Raw genomic sequence first — 16,309 nt, 5'->3', positions numbered from 1 at the left:
CTGACGCAACAGGACCCAAACAAGTTTTGCATTGAATATTGAACAAGCAAGGCTTATATAACTTTATAGTGACATGCAAAATCGAGTTTCAAATAATAATAATAATAATAAAAACATATTAATGGCATATCAAATAAAATTTAAATAAAAATGTAATGCTTCTTTTCTATTTGCAGCCTTCTGAGAAAAATATCAAAATAAATTTTTTCCACAGGCTAATAATAAATTTGAAAATAAAATAACAATAATGAATGATTCAAACGTTCAAGCCTTGAAGTAGCAAGAGAAAGTGCATGAATAAAAAGTTAATTATTGCTCAGTTTGCTACACTGATTTGCTTTAACACTGAATATGGAACAAGGCAACGCTTATATAACTTAATAGTGCAAAATCAACTTTCAAAAAACAAACAAAAAAAACATCAATGGTATATTAAATACAGTTGCAGTGCTGACGGCGAGACACAGCTGGCAGGTGATTAGATTTCCCAGGTGGTACGAGTTGTCTAATCATTTGTTGTCTTTAACAGTAAGCGTCCGGGAGCAGAGAGGAAGAGAGAATACGGACGTGACTGAAAAGTCACGTTCTGGGAGAGAAAACTTTTGATAAAAACGCATGATCATTAAAAAATCTGTTAAAACCTGCACGCTTGGATCCTGTGAAGTGTCTGTCAGTGACCCCTCGGAAGCGACTTCCACACCGTATTTACATTTGAGCGTTTTCCATCAGATACAATTAAATTTAACTTCATATATAAAACGCTTTTTATAAATGCAACACAAAGCGCTATTCAAGAATACTTGCTTTTTTTGGCATGGAAAATTGCAACATTACCTAGAGGCAATTTGGCTAAATCTGCTCTGAGTGCTACTTGAGTTTTTGTGCAGGCGTTGGGCTACATGAATCAATACCTGACGGAATTTGGACGATGCCAATCCCGGTAGCCGTCCCTAGTGTTGCCTGAGATAGGCCAAAACACATTTGGTGTAGTTCATTGTGTTTATTATCAGATTAGAGTTGTAAAAAGACAACAAATGAAGTTATCTTGAGGGAGTTTTGAACCAGCTAATGGCCCAAATTCTGTGGAATTGCCTGGTTCAAGCATACCTCATATAATGCTTAATTAAGTATAGCTGTTAGAATAATTCTATCTAAGTTATCACAAAACTTTGTGTTGAAATGAGTTCCCGGCGAGAAGACAAAAGCTGTCTTTGAACCTACCAAGAAGAAGGCTTGTAAAACTCAACTGTGTAGAATGGGAAGCAACATGAAGGTGTTCTGTTTCTTTCATGTATTGTAATCCACAGAGAAATTTTGTCTTGACCCAAGAACTACAAAAGCGGAGAGGAAGCAGGACCAGACTCCCCTCCAGGCGACCTTTTCCTTGAACTGTTCGTAATCAAAGGTGATGGCTGTTTATGACCCACGTCCCTTAGAAACAGCTGTTGCCATGTAATCAGGGAAAGTCCAAATAAAAGAGGAGGCGTACAATCTTTCGCCAGAGCGTGGTGGGACACTGTGCAAGGGTACAGGTCTACATGTTTCTCCTCATTGAGCCAAATTTAGTTCTGTCTCTGTCTAATTAATTGCTTCTTGTCTTGTTTAATAGATGTCATCAGTGTTTGACCCTGACAATAGCGCATGGTTAACTTGACTAAAAAGTTAATAACTTTTTGTCTAAATTACTTAATGACCTAACAATGTTCACTTTGAGTAATAGCTGGGTTGACACATTTTCAAATGTGGACTTTGTTCTGTAGGATCCTATTGGGAAATTTATTTTTTGCTCCTGGGCTTAATACAATGAAGCTGGTGTCTTGGCATGTCAAAAATATAGTGATTTTTCTCAAATCGTGGCTCAACTGTAAGTCGTTATTCAAATTGTGTCCAATTGTCTTTTAATGTTATCTCTATCAAAGAAAGGAGACTTGACAGAATCCCCAGCAAGTCACATGGGTGTTCTGTTTCTTTTATGTATTGTAATTCACAGAAAGATTTTGTCTTGCCCCAAGAACTACAAAAGCGGAGAGGAAGCAGGACCAGACTCCCCTCCAGGCGACCTTTTCTGTGAACTGTTTTACGACCTCTTCTTTGAACTGTTTTACGACCTTTTCTTTGAACGGTTTGTATTCAAAGGCGATGGCTGTTTATGACCCCCGCCCCTTAGAAACAGCTGTTGCCATGTAATCAGGGAAAGTCCAAATAAAAGAGGAGGCGTACAATCTTTCGCCAGAGCGTGTGGGGTACAAGAGTAAAGCCCAGACGTCTCTCCTCAACTGAGCCAAATTTAATTCTGTCTCTGTTTAATTCTTTGCTTCTTGTCTTGTTTAATAGATTAACTTGACTGAATAGTTAATAACTTTTTGTCTAAATTACGGTACTTAATGACCTAACAATGTTCACTTTGAGTAAGAGCTGGGTTGACACATTTTCAAATGTGGATTTTGTTCTGTAGGATCCTATTGGGAAAGGTCTTCTTTGCTCCTGGGCTTAATACAATGAAGCCACATCTTAAGACACACGCTGGTGTCTTGGCATGTCAAAAAGAGAGTGATTTTCCTCAGATCGTGGCTCAACTGTAAGTCGTTATTCAAATAGTGTCCAATTGTCTTTTTAATGTTATCTCTATCAAAGCAAGGAGACTTGACAGAATCCCCAGCAAGTCGCATGGGGAGAAAAAAAAAAAGACTCATCTTTTAAGAAACAAAGCTTTCAGTTCAGAGCTGGTTCACTCTGCCATGTGATGTATCAATGAAGAAAATAGTCCCAATGAAAGATCCCCGCCTAGACGGTAAATGTCTCAGTTTCCCTAAGGCAGACCTCCTGTTCTGGCTCCTTATTTCTCTTTGTTGCCTAATGACTCATTAAGACATGATACATACTGTAAGTACAGTGTGGTCCAACAATGACACCCTCCTCCAATCCTCAGAGAAAGCGAGGACGAATTCGGCGATCGCCTTCTAACCAACGATTGGTATGTGTTTGTTTGGCATTAAAGGAAACTAACAACTATGAACTAGGTTTACAGCATATGAAATACATTTGGCAACAACATGCACTTTGAGAGTGCAGACAGCCCAGTTTTCAATCAATTAATATATTCTGTAGACATACCCTAATCCGCGCTCTTTTCCTGAAAGCTGATCTGTCCAGTTTTGGAGTTGATGTCAGCAGGCCAGGGAAGCTAGGGTCGATAGGGGGTTTAGCTCGCTCGTCTGCGGGAACAAACTGCCGCCATTGCTTGCCGTGCCACCGAGGTCCTTTGTCCCTGAATTGCTCACACACTCCGGCAGATTCAATGGGGGTCTGGCGGCAGATTTCTTTGACTTTATCGTTGGAAATGCATCTGCTTTGAGTGTCGCAGGATATCCGCACATTCTTGCCATCTCTGTCGTAGCATAGCTTTCGTCGGTAAAGTGTGCGGAACAAACGTCCAATTTCTTGCCACTTTCGCATCTTTGGGCCACTGGTGCAACTTGAATCCGTCCCTGTTCGTGTTGTTACACCCTCCGACAACACACCGACGAGGAATGATGTCTCCAAGGTACGGAAAACCGTCAAAAAAACGGAAAATAACAGAGCTGATTTGACTCGGTGTTTGAGAAAATGGCGGATTGCTTCCCGATGTGACGTCACATTGTGACGTCATCGCTCCGAGAGCGAATATTAGAAAGGCGTTTAATTCGCCAAAATTCACCCATTTAGAGTTCGGAAATCGGTTAAAAAAAAATATGGTCTTTTTCTGCAACATCAAGGTATATATTGACGCTTACATAGGTCTGGTGATAATGTTCCCCTTTAAGGGCTGTTGCTCTAATTCATACTTGCCAACCTTGAGACCTCCGATTTCGGGAGGTGGGGGGAGGGGGTTGGGGGTGGGCGTGGTCAGGGTGGGACGGGGGCGTGGCTAAAAGGGGAGGAGTATATTTACAGCTAGAATTCACCAAGTCAAGTATTTCATGTATATATATATATATATATATATATATATATATATATATATATATATATATAAATAAAAAATACTTGACATTCAGTGAATTCTAGCTATATATATATATATATATATAAATATAAATAAAAAATACTTGACATTCAGTGAATTCTAGCTATATATATATATATGTATATAAATATATATATATATATATATATATATATATATATATATATATATATATATATAGCTAGAATTCACTGAACGTCAAGTATTTCTTATATATATATATATATATATATATATATATATATATATATATATATATATAGCTAGAATTCACTGAACGTCAAGTATTTCTTATATATATATATATATATATGTATATATATATATATATATGTATATATATATATATATATATATATATATATATATATATATATATATATATATATATATATATATATGAAATACTTGACTTGGTGAATTCTAGCTATATATATAAATACTTGAATTTCAGTGTTCATTTATTTACACATATACACACACATAACACTCATCTTCTCATTGTTGAGTTAAGGGTTTAATTGTCCATCCTTGAATGGGTAAATGTGGAAGTAGTGTCAAAGCGCTTTGAGTACCTTGAAGGTAGAAAAGCGCTATACAAGTACAACCCATTTGTTCTATTCTCTGTCCCTATTTTTCAAACCATGCTGCTCTGATTATGCATTGCTGTGTGGCACGCACAAAAGTGCTTTCATCAAATGCACTAGATGGCAGTATTGTCCTGTTTAAGAGTGTCACAACATTGCTGTTTACGCCAGACGAACTGCTTTACGGTATACAAAAACGTGACTGCTGTTGTTGTTAGCGGACTCAGGTCAGTCCGCCTGTATTTCGGGAGATTTTCGGGAGAAAATTTGTCCCGGGAGGTTTTCGGGAGAGGCGCTGAATTTCGGGAGTCTCCCGGAAAATCCGGGAGGGTTGGCAAGTATGCTCTAATTATTGTAAATTGTGCCGAAGTGGTACTTTTCTTTGTCTGTGCAAAGCTGGCAATCCAAAAGATTGCAAGCCAGTCTGGTATCTGTGTCCAGGAAGGGCCTGCTGACTGCCAAGGCCGAACACCGCCGTGACGCAGACAGAGCAGAGACAAGGCGATATCACCAGCGTCAACACATTTGCATTTTTGTATAATCATAAAATTGTGTCTAACTGGAGTTGTTGAGATTATCCGCCTTCCCTCAGCGACAGCTTCAGTGATGTAACCAGGGACCTCCCAAATAAATAGAGGAAGCACGCGGGCTGGACTTTTAGAACGTAGTTTGGATCCGTAACTAGAATACAGCCAAAAACACGTGTCTCCTCATTGAGCCAAATTGAACTCTGTCTCTGCATGATTCCTTGCTTCTGGTCTGTTTAATAAATGTCATCAGTGTTTGAACCATGGCATGCAAATGGAGTATTATTGGCAGTTTTAGGATGTTTTTTAGAGGACTATGTAGGCGGAATACATGGATCTCACTACCTGCATATACAAGCAGTTTTTTGTTTTAGTTTTTACAATTTAGACTGCACAAAAAAAGGGAAAAGACGTGAGTGTCCTTGTCTCACATAAGGAGTGTGAATGATAGGCAACATTTTGCTTCTTGATATGATCTCTGTACTCACCACTGAGCATGGAAGATGCCAAAGAAAGTAGTTCCCCTCCAGTCCTGTCCCGGCAGCGTGAAGACAGCTCGGAGGTTGTTGAAGGAGACGTGACGCTCAGGTAGCGAGCAGTCCAGCCGGGCTTTTTGGAAGGTGGTCCATTTTTTTTGCAGAGTCCGAGTACCACCCAGGTCACCCTGAAGATGAGACATTTCAGATCAAGGTAAAAGTTTAGTTGAGTTTATCATTTCCTCGGTCAGTGGTCAACAAAATAAACAGTTTTACATTCACAACTTGACAGTTTTACAGATCGAAATGGTTTAGGCTGAAGTTGAGCACTTATTTGGCCTGAGCCTATAAACAATCTCAAATACAAAGACGTAGTAAAACCATCTTGAGTTTCATAGAAATGTGAAATTTCCTTTACACAACATATTACAACTTCAAATGCTTGGAAAAGAGATCTTTGATCTCAATGGGATTTGACCTGGTTAAATGAAGGCTAAATAAAAAATACCTCCTCAACTAATTCCATCACTCAAAGTGTACACTGTTTACCAGATGGCAATTAATAGTACAATACATACTACTTTTGACTGTTTACGACTCGGTAAAGAATCTGGGTATTATCTTCGACCCAACTCTCTCGTTTGAGTCACACATTAAGAGTGTTACTAAAACGGCCTTCTTTCATCTTTCCACTATGGACTGGACTCCCACTATTATGTTGGATCCACTATGGACTGGACTCTCACACTATTATGTTAGATCCACTATGGACTGGACTCTCTCTATTATGTTAGATCCACTATGGACTGGACTCTCACACTATTATGTTAGATCCACTATGGACTGGACTCTCACACTATTATGTTGGATCCACTATGGACTGGACTCTCACACTATTATGTTAGATCCACTATGGACTGGACTCTCTCTATTATGTTAGATCCACTATGGACTGGACTCTCACACTATTATGTTAGATCCACTATGGACTGGACTCTCACACTATTATGTTAGATCCATTATGGACTGGACTCTCACTATTATGTTAGATCCACTATGGACTGGACTCCCACTATTATGTTGGATCCACTATGGACTGGACTTTCACTATTATGTTAGATCCACTATGGACTGGACTCTCACACTATTATGTTAGATCCACTATGGACTGGACTCACACTATTATGTTAGATCCACTATGGACTGGACTCTCACTATTATGTTAGATCCACTATGGACTGGACTCACACTATTATGTTAGATCCACTATGGACTGGACTCTCACTATTATGTTGGATCCACTATGGACTGGACTCTCACTATTATGTTAGATCCACTATGGACTGGACTTTCACTATTATGTTAGATCCACTATGGACTGGACTCACACTATTATGTTAGATCCACTATGGACTGAACTCTCACACTATTATATTAGATCCACTATGGACTGTACTCTCACTATTATGTTAGATCCACTATGGACTGGACTGTCACTATTATGTTAGATCCACTACGGACTGGACTCTCACTATTATGTTAGATCCACTATGGACTGGACTCTCACACTATTATGTTAGATCCACTACGGACTGGACTCTCACTATTATGTTAGATGCACTATGGACTGGACTCTCACTATTATGTTAGATCCACTATGGACTTGACTCTCACTATTATGTTAGATCCACTATGGACTGGACTCTCACTATTATGTTAGATCCACTATGGACTGGACTCACACTATTATGTTAGATCCACTATGGACTGGACTCTCACTATTATGTTAGATCCACTACGGACTGGACTCTCACTATTATGTTAGATCCACTATGGACTGGACTCTCACTATTATGTTGGATCCACTATGGACTGGACTCCCACTATTATGTTAAATCAACTATGGACTGGACTCTCACTATTATGTTAGATCCACTATGGACTGGACTCTCACACTTTTATGTTAGATCCACTATGGACTGGACTCCCACTATTATGTTGGATCCACTATGGACTGGACTCTCACACTATTATGTTAGATCCACTATGGACTGGACTCTCTCTATTATGTTAGATCCACTATGGACTGGACTCTCACACTATTATGTTAGATCCACTATGGACTGGACTCTCACACTATTATGTTGGATCCACTATGGACTGGACTCTCACACTATTATGTTAGATCCACTATGGACTGGACTCTCACACTATTATGTTGGATCCACTATGGACTGGACTCTCACACTATTATGTTAGATCCACTATGGACTGGACTCTCTCTATTATGTTAGATCCACTATGGACTGGACTCTCACACTATTATGTTAGATCCACTATGGACTGGACTCTCACACTATTATGTTAGATCCATTATGGACTGGACTCTCACTATTATGTTAGATCCACTATGGACTGGACTCCCACTATTATGTTGGATCCACTATGGACTGGACTTTCACTATTATGTTAGATCCACTATGGACTGGACTCTCACACTATTATGTTAGATCCACTATGGACTGGACTCTCACTATTATGTTAGATCCACTATGGACTGGACTCACACTATTATGTTAGATCCACTATGGACTGGACTCTCACTATTATGTTAGATCCACTACGGACTGGACTCTCACTATTATGTTAGATCCACTATGGACTGGACTCTCACTATTATGTTGGATCCACTATGGACTGGACTCCCACTATTATGTTAAATCAACTATGGACTGGACTCTCACTATTATGTTAGATCCACTATGGACTGGACTCTCACTATTATGTTAGATCCACTATGGACTGGACTCCCACTATTATGTTAGATCAACTATGGACTGGACTCCCACTATTATGTTAGATCCACTATGGACTGGACTCTCACTATTATGTTAGATCCACTATGGACTGGACTCACACTATTATGTTAGATCCACTATGGACTGGACTCCCTATATTATGTTAGATCCACTATGGACTGGATTTTCACAATATTATGTTAGACCCACTCGACGTCCATTGCATCCGGTCTCCCCTAGAGGAGGGGGGGTCACCCACATCTGCGGTCCTCTCCAAGGTTTCTCATAGTCATTCACATTGACATCCCACTGGGTTGTGAGTTTTTCCTTGCACTTATGTGGGCTCTGAACCGAGGATGTCGTTGTGGCTTGTGCAGCCCTTTGAGACACTTGTGATTTAGGGCTATATAAATAAACATTGATTGATTGATTGATTGACAGGATTTAAATGTGTGTTTTAAAAGTTAAAACATATCAATGATTATCATTATTATTTAGTCCCACTATAAACGCAACAAACGTGTCTTTATTGGGATCTATTCTGATGCAACACATTTAAAAGGGCCCTTGTGCTTGACATGTTTTTGTTATTGTCCTCCGTGATTGTGTGAGCAATAATAAAAGTCAATGATCACATTATGGCAGTTAAATGTAGACATTGGGATCGCGCTTCAAAAACAATATCAGCTGAATTATCCATTCATGTGTGGGCATCTGTTTCTAATTTCACTCAAAGAGCTTTATTGTTGTTTGAGCAGACATTAAAGGGCATTTCCCATAAAGCCGTGTGCTTATCCTCACACTGTTTAACACTTTGTATCCATTTAGTTCACTTTAAAGGTTACTCAGATGATGTGGTTGCATACATAACAGTCAATATAAAGGTCAAACAAATCATAGAAACAAAAACTTATTTCACGTCTTTAAACGCCTTTCCACTAATGACCCGGTCTAATCAGAATACATTGACATTTTTGACAGTATCTTCTCTCAAGTTATTACTCAGAATATCAACGTGACTGTCTGATACTTCCCTGCATCTAACTTAAAATTGCCTTCAATTGTCACCTATCATTGTTCACCATACATTGTTGTGGACATTTTTAATTCGGGGATACATTTGACGGACAGATTTGGCGCAACCTGTTAAGAATTCTCCATGTTTATTACGAGTGAGCGCAGTGATGTAAATATCGATACCAGGTAATTATTGGGATCGAAACAATACTACTACCGAATTTGCCGGACTATAAGGCGCACTTAAAATACTTTTTTCCCCTTCAAAACTCGACAGTGCGCTAGAGATGCGCGGATAGGCAATTATTTCATCCGCAACCGCATCAGAAAGTCGTCAACCATCCGCCATCCACCCGATGTAACATTTGATCAGAACCGCACCCGCCCGCATCCGCCCGTTGTTATATATCTAATATAGACGATGGTTATAAAGCTTTTGCCTGTTAAAGAAAGGAGACTGATCCAATGCAGCACAGACATTCGCGTGCCACGCTGTCACGACCCAGACGCACACCAGTGCGCAATCATATGGGAGCCGCGCTGAGCGCACCTCCAAGCGCGTCTCGCTGCCGGCGACGGCCGGGTATGGGCCCGACGCTCCAGCGCCATCCATTTTCAGGGCAGGTGGGTTGTTACACACTCCTTAGCGGGTTCCGACTTCCATGGCCACCGTCCTGCTGTCTATATCAACCAGGGTGAGCCCCACCCCTTTCGTGAGCGCACTGCGCGCGGAGTGACCCCTGTTACGCGCCCCCGGCAACAGGGGTGGCGGGCAGGTAAGCTGCGCGGGCGGAGCGCGCGGAGTGACCCCTGTTACGAGCCCCCGGCCACGGGGGTGGCGGGCAGGTAAACTGCTTACCTGCTGCGCGTGACGCCGGCCGCGGCGAAGGCGGACGAGGCGGGGTGTCGGTGCGGTGGGCGCGGTGGTGACCCTGGACGTGCGTCGGGCCCTTCTCGCGGATCGCCTCAGCTACGGCTCCCGGTGGGGCCCTCTCGGGGGAAGGGGCCTCGGTCCCGGACCCCGGCGAGGCGTCCCTTCTCCGCTCCGTAAAAGTGTCCATCTCTTTGTTTTCTTCTTCTGTTGTGGCATATGCTGCAGGTGCCTGCTCGTTTTTCGTATGTGGGTAACAACATTTAACTATGTATATATATTTCCGAATTGGTTTAACTGCCACCCGCCTGAATCTATTTAAAATCTAATTTTTTTTTATTTCAACCGCCCGACCCGACCCGACCCGACCCGCGGATAAAATCTAATTTTTTTTAAATTTCATCCGCCCGATCCGCGGATAATCCGCGGACTCCGCGGTTGTGCCCGCAAACCGCGCATCTCTACAGTGCGCCTTATAACCCTCATAACGATGTCGAATAAATTTTATTTGGTACATGGTGTAATGATAAGTGTGACCAGTAGATGGCAGTCAAACATAAGAGATACGTGTAGACTGCACTGTGATGGCAATATGACTCAAGTAAACAACACCAACATTTTCTATCTTCCATTGAAAATATAGAACATTACACACGGCGCTCAAAAATCTGTCAAAATGTTTTAGTACGACTTTAGTAACTCCTAACCCTAACCCTAACCCTAACCCTTGATGGATTGTCGGCGCATTATACATAGGCGTATTATTATGGTGTGTGTATAAGGTAAGACATATTATCTGGCGTTCTGTTTCGCAATATTATGCAAAAACAACTTTTCTTATCTTTTGGTACCTGCTGATCTGCATTTGGGATCTGCATAAATACTGAAAAATTGCGCGTGTCCGCCTTTGTAGTCCGAGTAGTTACAACTGAGGATTTAGACATTGAGTTGACTTAGGTGACACAATTATAACAAAATCCTGTGTACTTCAGATACACTGCAAAATCCATAAATAAAGGTAAGATTACAGATTACAGTCCTGTAGGGGAATTCGCTTCTCCGAAAATTGCTCTATAAACCGCATAATATAGAACGTGTTTATTAATTGACGTTTTTATGCAATAGAAGTACTCCTTAGAGTTCACAGATATACATGTGTACCTATTAATTGACGTTTTATGCAATAAAAGTACTCCTTAGAGTTCACAGATATACATGTGTACCTATTAATTCACGTTTTATGCAATAAAAGTACTCCTTAGTAGGGATGATGTTTGATAAGAAATTATCGAGTTCGAGCCCATTATCGAATCCTCTTATCGAACCGATTCCTTATCGATTCTCTTATCGAATCCAGATAGGTTGTTGTATATGGAAAAAAACACAATATTTGGTTTAAAAAAAGCTCACTTTTATTTTATAAGAAAAAAATAAAATAAAATAAATAAATAAATATTGACTGTTACCCCCCTAAAAAAATATAATAAATAAAAATTGACTGTTGTTACCCAAAGTATATTAAGTGGGATTTTTCAGAAAAACTAATATATACAGTAACACAAAAACAACCTGTCTCTGTGATCACTATAGGTGAATAGCCATGCCTTGAGGCGTTTTTTCCGGTCCATTATTTTTGCTGCTTGTGTGACATCACAGGAAATGACGTAGCTCAGTCATTAGACTGAGCTACGTCATTTCCTGTGATGTCCCACAGGGCATTTCTTGTGGGACGGGATTCGTTCCCAGGGATTCGAATAAAGAACCAACTCTTTTTCTTTACCATAGTGGCCTCGATAACGGGAGCCGGTTCTCAAAAAGGGATTCGAGTCCACGGAATCGGTTCTTTTCTTATCGAACGGTTCTTTTCTTATCGAACAACCGGGAGAACCGGTTTCGAACATCATCCCTACTCCTTAGAGTTCACAGATGTACATGTGTACCTATTAACTGACGTTTTATGGAATAAAAGTACCCCTTAGAGTTCACAGATATACATGTGTACCTATTAATTGATGTTTTATGCAATAAAAGTACTCCTTAGAGTTCACAGATATACATGTGTACCTATTAATTGGGTTTTATGCAATAAAAATACTCCTTAGAGTTCACCGATATACATGTGTACCTATTAATTGACGTTTTATGCAATAAAAGTACTCCTTAGAGTTCACAGATATGCATGTGTACATATTAACTGACGTTTTATGCAATAAAAGTACCCCTTAGAGTTCACAGATGTACATGTGTACCTATTAATTGACGTTTTATGCAATAAAAGTACTCCTTAGAGTTCACAGATATACATTTGTACCTATTAACTGATGTTTTATGCAATAAAAGTACCCCTTAGAGTTCACAGATGTACATGTGTACCTATTAATTCACGTTTTATGCAATAAAAGTACTCCTTAGTAGGGATGATGTTTGATAAGAAATAATCGAGTTCGAGCCCATTATCGAATCCTCGTATCGAACCGATTCCTTATCGATTCTCTTATCGAATCCAGATTTTTTCCGGTCCATTATTTTTGCTGCTTGTGTGACATCGCAGGAAATGACGTAGCTCAGTCATTAGACTGAGCTACGTCATTTCCTGCGATGTCACACAGGGCATTTCTTGTGGGACGGGATTCGTTCCCAGGGATTCGAATAAAGAACCAACTCTTTTTCTTTACTATAGTGGCCTCGATAACGGGAACCGGTTCTCAAAAAGGGATTCCAGTCCATGGAATCGGTTCTTTTCTTATCGAACGGTTCTTTTCTTATCGAACAACCGGGAGAACCGGTTTCGAACATCATCCCTACTCCTTAGAGTTCACAGATGTACATGTGTACCTATTAATTTACGTTTTATGCAAAAAAAGTACTCCTTAGAGTTCACAGATATACATGTGTACCTATTAATTGACGTTTTATGCAATAAAAGTACTCCTTAGAGTTCACAGATATACATGTGTACCTATTAATTTACATTTTATGCAATAAAAGTACTCCTTAGTAGGGGTGATGTTTGATAAGAAATTATCGAGTTCGAGCCCATTATCGAATCCTCGTATCGAACCGATTCCTTATCGATTCTCTTATCGATTCTCTTATCGAATCCAGATAGGTTGTTGTATATGGAAAAAAACACAATATTTGATTAAAAAAAACCTCACTTTTATTTTATAAGAAAAAAATAAAATAAAATAAAAAAATAAATATTGACTGTTACACCCCTAAAAACATAAAATAAATAAATATTGACTGTTGTTACCCAAAGTATATTAAGTGGGATTTTTCAGAAAAACTAATATATACAGTAACACAAAAACAACCTGTGATCACTATAGGTGAATAGCCATGCCTTGAGGCGTTCTTTCCGGTCCATTATTTTTGCTGCTTGTGTAACATCACAGGAAATATCATTTCCTGTGATGTCCCACAGGGCATTTCTTGTGGGACGGGATTCATTCCCAGGGATTCGAATAAAGAACCAACTCTTTTTCTTTACTAAAGTGGCCTCGATAACGGGAACCGGTTCTCAAAAAGGGATTCGAGTCCATGGAATCGGTTCTTTTCTTATCGAACAACCGGGAGAACTGGTTTCGATATCGCTTCAGATTTGTTATGGTTTGGTATCTTTTTTTTTTTAACTGAGCCACAGAAAATAGCTGCAGATAATATGGAGGTGTGAGGTTACCTTGCAGACGCGAGCCACTCTGGCCACAGTGACCTCAGTGTCACAGTCCAGCTCCAACGCCCGCTCGCTGAAGAAGAAGTAGATTTTGTCGTCGTCTCCTTCTTTACTGCCGCCGCTTTCTCGAACCAAGGCTGAAGCCACAAAGTCTGGTTCTGCACAAAACACACACACACACAATCTCAGTCTATAACGTTTGATGTTGTTTCTCCCCATCGCAAGAGGTGGGTAGAGTAGCCAGAAATTGTACTCAAGTAAGAGTACTGTTACTTTAGAGATTTATTACTCAAGTAAAAGTAAGGAGTAGTCACCCAAATATTTACTTGAGTAAAAGTAAAAAGTATGTTGTGAAAAAAACTGAGTAACTGATGAGTAACCTGTTCGTTTAATGATGACGGCAACAAATAATGCACAAAAACATAAAAATAGCAATGAGCAAATTCAGAGCCAGGAATATCTCTTAAGCAACTAAAACAATAATATATATTAAATAATAATACATTAACATAAAAAAAATTAAGGCAAATTGAGCCACATTAACTTAACAGCACCATAGGCTCAGTAGGCAGAGATTACAAAGGAAAATAACAAGTTAGCCTTTACGCAAACCATAAACTGATAGCTGTGGGCTGCACCTGGGAACACACTGTGCACTTTTTTTTCTTTCTTTCTTTAGTTTATTTCGAACATGAACACACTTACATCATAATACAGCACACAATTTCATATAATTTCATTTTACATCATGCCCGAAAAGGAGTAGGAAGAAGCAAAGCTTATTTAATCCTACCCCTTTCCCACTTCAAGCGTTTACAAATATATAGAATCATTTACTGACCTTTTTATTTAATAAAATAACATCTATGAATTAGTATACAACAGTTTTGTAATATGTAATTAATTAATTAATTCAGTCATTATTAACATACTGAGATGAAGAATATCTTATTTTCAATAAGGTTGAAAGTATTTCTCATAATTCTTCTTTTTTGTACTCTGTAAGCACTATTATTTTGAACAACCTCTTAAACTGGATCATATCAGTACAATTTTTAACTTCTTTACTTAATCCATTCCATAATTTAATTCCACATACTGATATGCTAAAAGTTTTAAGTGTTGTACGTGCATATAAATGTTTTAAATTATTTTTTCACTTCTGATTGGTGTTTCTATGCAAGTGTGAGTGTTGTGCGTGTGTGTGTGTGAGTCCAGACGATGTACATTTGACAGTGATTCATAGCAGGGAAGCTAACATCAGCCTACGGTGACAGCCAAAATATCTACTAACGTTACTTACCGCCATGTGCTTCCTCAAATTTGATGTTGAATTCATGTAAGCTTAAGCTTGTTAATTATGTGACCGCCTAGCTCTCTTTGACTGGTGAAACGGAGTCAAACGTCACCAGTGACTGCATTTGATTGGTGAAACAGAGTCAAACGTCACCAGTGACTGTATTTGATTGGTGAAACGGAGTCAAACGTCACCAGTGACTGTATTTGATTGGTGAAACGGAGTCAAACGTCACCAGTGACTGCATTTGATTGGTGAAATTGAGTCAAACGTCACCAGTGACTGTATTTGATTGGTGAAACGGAGTCAAACGTCACCAGTGACTGTATTTGATTGGTGAAACGGAGTCAAACGTTACCAGTGACTGTATTTGATTGGTGAAACGGAGTCAAACGTCACCAGTGACTGTATTTGATTGGTGAAACGGAGTCAAACGTCACCAGTGACTGTATTTGATTGGTGAAACGGAGTCAAACGTTACCAGTGACTGTATTTGATTGGTGAAACGGAGTCAAACGTCACCAGTGACTGCATTTGATTGGTGAAATGAAGTCAAACGTCACCAGTGACTGTATTTGATTGGTGAAACGGAGTCAAACGTCACCAGTGACTGCATTTGATTGGTGAAATAGAGTCAAACGTCACCAGTGACTGCATTTAATTGGTGAAACGGAGTCAAACCTAACCAGTGACTGCATTTGATTGGTGAAACGGAGTCAAACGTCACCAGTGACTGCATTTGATTGGTGAAACGGAGTCTAACAGCACCAGTGACTGCATTTGATTGGTGAAACGGAGTCAAACGTCACCAGTGACTGCATTTGATTGGTGAAACGGAGTCAAACGTCACCAGTGACGGCATTTGATTGGTGAAACGGAGTCAAACGTCACCAGTGACTGCATTTGATTGGTGAAACGGAGTCAAACGTCACCAGTGACTGCATTTGATTGGTAAAACGGAGTCAAACGTCACCAGTGACTGCATTTGATTGGTGAAACGGAGTCAAACGTCACCAGTGACTGCATTTGATTGGTGAAACGGAGTCAAACGTCA

At 39.7% G+C, this 16,309-nt stretch overlaps 1 protein-coding gene across 1 annotated transcript in view; it reads right to left on the bottom strand.

The window, feature by feature from the left end:
• Positions 1–16,309, bottom strand: part of LOC140679259 (semaphorin-4C-like) — a 391,991-nt gene that overhangs the window by 37,588 nt on the left and 338,094 nt on the right. The window contains exons 9-10 of the mRNA XM_072914311.1: positions 13,965–14,116; positions 5,609–5,784 (exon numbers count right to left, since the gene is read on the bottom strand). Coding sequence (XP_072770412.1) covers positions 5,609–5,784; positions 13,965–14,116 — 328 coding nt within the window. The remainder of the gene's footprint in view (positions 1–5,608; positions 5,785–13,964; positions 14,117–16,309) is intronic.

The sequence above is a fragment of the Nerophis lumbriciformis genome, linkage group LG12 (assembly GCF_033978685.3).
Source record: "Nerophis lumbriciformis linkage group LG12, RoL_Nlum_v2.1, whole genome shotgun sequence".
In the NCBI taxonomy this organism is placed as follows: domain Eukaryota; kingdom Metazoa; phylum Chordata; class Actinopteri; order Syngnathiformes; family Syngnathidae; genus Nerophis; species Nerophis lumbriciformis.
This window is presented reverse-complemented; position numbering and strand designations above follow the sequence as displayed.